The following is a 3,588-nucleotide window of genomic DNA, read 5'->3' on the forward strand; positions in this document are numbered from 1 at the left end:
AAGGTGGACAGAAGAATGGTCCGGTGGAACAAGGCAAGCAGGTGGGGGTTCGGTGGAGTTTGCTCAACAGGAGGAGAAGAGAAGTACGAGAGATGAGGCTGTTGTCTTGGTGGCTCACCGACGCACCACCACAGCCCATGGTTCATGTCAGATAAAGATTTAGATATATATATATATATATATATATAGAGAGAGAGAGAGAGAGAGAGAGAGTGAGTGGTGAGTTTATTTTGTTTTTGTTTTTTATTTTATTATAAGAATAAGAAAATAAGTAAAAGAAAAGAAAATATAGTTATTTAAGGGGCATATTAGGCATTTTAGGTGGGATGTGGACCAAAAACACAAGAAAATACAACCATATGGACCAAAACCACACAAGGTATCCAAAATTGGACCAGTGGTGCACCAACATTTCATTTTGGACCAAAACTATATAATTTTGCCAACCACAGGGACCATTTTTGCAATTTTGTTCATATTTTATGTCAGCGTGTTCCACCCTTTTAGGTTTCCTGGCCCAGCGTGTTCCATCCGTTTTTGCAATTTTGCCAACCACAGGGACCATTTTTGCAATTTTGTTCCACAGGGACCATTTTTGCAATTTTGTTCATATTTTATGTCAGCGTGTTCCACCCTTTTAGGTTTCCTGGCCCAGCGTGTTCCATCCGTTTTAGATGGGACTAAATTTTTAAAATTAGTCGACTTAATGAATACCTGATTTTGTCCCACCAAACGCTCATTTGAAAAAGGTCCGTGTTCTGTTCCATGCAGTAGTTCTGTTCTATCTAGTATCTACTAAAGGCCGAGTTCACGGGTGGCGAAATCTAATCCGATAGTCGGCTGCCGGCGGCAGAAGAACCCTCTCTTTCTTGCATGCCATGAATTTTCCGGTATGTCCCCGCCTTAATCAAAATTTCTCTTTTTTGTAAATTTGGCGGTTGTTCACATTTTGATGACAGGAAAAGTTCAAACTTCTGGAGAAAGAAGCGGGATATCCGTCGCCGGAAGTAGTCCCCGTCTCTGTCTCTGTCTCTGTCTCTGTCTCCTGGACCGAGACCTCAGACACCGTCTCTCGCCGCTTTGAATTTCATCCCGACGGCCAACTCTCCGTTAGTATTTTTATTTATCCCCTTCCTTTACGTGTTCGACTAAATGCTACTCATAATTCCAAAAATTTATGGTTTGCTCGATTTTGGAATCTCCAATTCTTATTAAATTCTCATCACCTGCTGTAATTCCTACAATTAAGTTCAGTTGGGTGTTTCTTGAATTCCATAACGGAATCAGTTGGGTGTTTCTTCTTTAGGTGAAGGTGCTGAATGATTCAAGACCAGTTATCCACAAAATCTCCGAGTCTCTTGTCAATACTTTTCTCCCTTCGGGTTATCCATATAGGCGAGTTCATAAGACTCAGTTTCATATCGAGTTCTCTTTCTCTCAATAAACTGTTAATCAAAGTGTCATTTCTCATGAAACTAAAACCCAATGCAGTGTCAATGAAGGGTATCTTAGATACACACAATTTCGAGCATTACAACACTTCTCCAGTTCAGCATTATCTGTCTTATCAACTCAGGTCTTCTTCTGATACTTAGAAATTAGAATCATCACAAGTTCAAATTAGGGTTTATTGATTGATCTTACTCCTTTGCAGTCACTGTTATACGCTGCAGGATTAAGACCTACACCAGCACAAGCAACCGCAGCCAGTTGGGTAAGAAACAGCTTTTAACAAATTCCAATATGCAGCAATTTAACGTAAATGAACAATAACTGCTTCTGAAAACATTTAATTGATTCAATTGGTGTCAAACAGATACTTAAGGATGGTATGCAACATGTGGGAAAGCTAATGTGCAGCAAGTTAGGTGCAAGAATGGATTCTGAGCCCAAACGGTGGCGAATCTTTGGTTTGAACTTTGAATCCTTCCAATTTTTGTTTATATTATCATTAAAATTCAGTTTTAGATGGATTGATGGATCTTTTAATTTGTAGCTGATATGTTATACGACTTTGGCACTGGTTTGGAAGTTCTTTCTCCATTATGTCCACAACTGTTTCTTGAAATGGCTGGACTTGGGAATTTTGCAAAGGTAAATACTAAATACTAATTACCAAACTGGTGATTAAATCATTTTCCTTGTAAGACTTTACATTATAAAACCTTTTTTGTAATTTAACAGGGAATGGCCATAGTTGCTGCAAGGGCAACAAGATTGACAATTTATTCTGCATTTGCAAAAGAGGGAAATCTTAGTGACTTATATGCAAAAGGAGAGGCGATTTCTACTGTGTTTAATGTTCTTGGATTGGGTGCAGGGATTCAGTTAGTTTCTACAGTTTGTTCATCAATGCAAGGAAAGGTACAATCTTTTATATCTTGCAAACACACTGAAAATGTTATTCTCATTTGGGTATTCAAATCTTTAATCTTTTTTTGTTTTTTTTGTAGATGGTTGTTGGGTCTTTCCTTTCTCTAATACACGTTTACAGTACATGTGAAGAAATGCGAACTGCTCCTATCAACACATTAAATCCACAGAGAACTGCAATGATCATTGAAGATTTCATAAAGGTTGATTATTAGTCAAATATACAAACTACACACCAAAAATCTTATATTTATGATTATGATTATGATTCAGACAGGAAAGGTGTCAAGTCCTGCAGACTTGAGGAACAGGGAAGATCTTGTGTATCCAAGGAGATTGATAAAAGAAGCTGGAAATGTGAAAGTGGGGAGAGATTTGCATAAGGCTATGAAGCCTTCAAGACTTAAACAAGTGAAAGAGATTTTTCCAGATGAGAAATTTGTTTTGAGTTTTGAAAACAGGTGGACGGATATGGTGTTGGAGCAAAATGCGAGTGGTGAAGATGCATTAAGAGGGTGGTTGGTGGCGGCATATGCAAATCAGGAGGTTGAAAAGTTGGAAGATGCGTATGAAAAGATGAATATGATGATGCCTGAATTGGTGTCTCAACTAAAGGCAAAAGGGTGGCATACAGACCGTTTTTTAGATGGAACAGGTAGCCGATATGGTTGCTAGTCTTTGGTGTAGTTAGGTTTACACTTTACACATATATATGCATATATGAATTTGTTTTGTGTTTACTAACTCATGAATTAAATATTAATGTCATCAATTTATCGGGTGAATTGTAACCCACTGAATTTGGTGCACTACTGTTCATCATCACAAAAATGATTTGAGATGTTCTTATCAGACTTGATGCAGGTTCGAGCTTGGAAGCTTCAATAGAATATAATTGTTTTTTTTTCTTGGCATCCTTTCAACTAATTGTTAGGAGTGTGCATAAAAACCAAAACCAAACTAAGAACATTCATAATAGGAGCTTTTTCTGAGCTTTTTCAAATAAAAAGCTCTGAGCATTTTAATACGCTATAGGGAGATCTTTTTCAAAACCAAACTTTTTCAATTAGCTTGCTAATTAGCTAGATCTATGATTAGAGTTTTTTTTTATAATTTAATATTATTACATTCATATATCTATATATTTTGTTTTTGATTGATATTGTGGGACCATAAAAAAACTATGTGAAAAAATCATCATATAGATAGTGATTA

The 3,588-nt window shown here is 36.9% G+C and overlaps 1 protein-coding gene across 1 annotated transcript; it reads left to right on the forward strand.

Annotated features, from left to right (window-relative positions):
* Positions 1 to 720: 720 nt before the first annotated feature.
* Positions 721 to 3,282, forward strand: LOC145115900 (protein root UVB sensitive 2, chloroplastic-like). The gene is made up of 10 exons (XM_079052257.1): positions 721 to 890; positions 960 to 1,109; positions 1,307 to 1,395; positions 1,492 to 1,576; positions 1,655 to 1,714; positions 1,817 to 1,910; positions 1,997 to 2,094; positions 2,185 to 2,364; positions 2,454 to 2,576; positions 2,647 to 3,282. The coding sequence occupies exons 1-10, from the start codon at positions 879 to 881 to the stop codon at positions 3,046 to 3,048; spliced, it is 1,293 nt and encodes a 430-aa protein (XP_078908383.1). The 5' UTR covers positions 721 to 878; the 3' UTR covers positions 3,049 to 3,282.
* Positions 3,283 to 3,588: the final 306 nt, after the last annotated feature.

This window comes from Lactuca virosa, chromosome 5 (assembly GCF_052849685.1).
Source record: "Lactuca virosa cultivar CGN04683 chromosome 5, Lactuca_virosa_CGN04683_v6, whole genome shotgun sequence".
Lineage (NCBI taxonomy): Eukaryota > Viridiplantae > Streptophyta > Magnoliopsida > Asterales > Asteraceae > Lactuca > Lactuca virosa.

Coding starts and splice junctions, on each gene's coding strand:
- LOC145115900 (XM_079052257.1), top strand. Junction 1,577..1,654: donor TATCTGTCTTATCAACTCAG/GTCTTCTTCTGA, acceptor ACTCCTTTGCAG/TCACTGTTATACGCTGCAGG. Junction 1,715..1,816: donor AAGCAACCGCAGCCAGTTGG/GTAAGAAACAGC, acceptor GGTGTCAAACAG/ATACTTAAGGATGGTATGCA.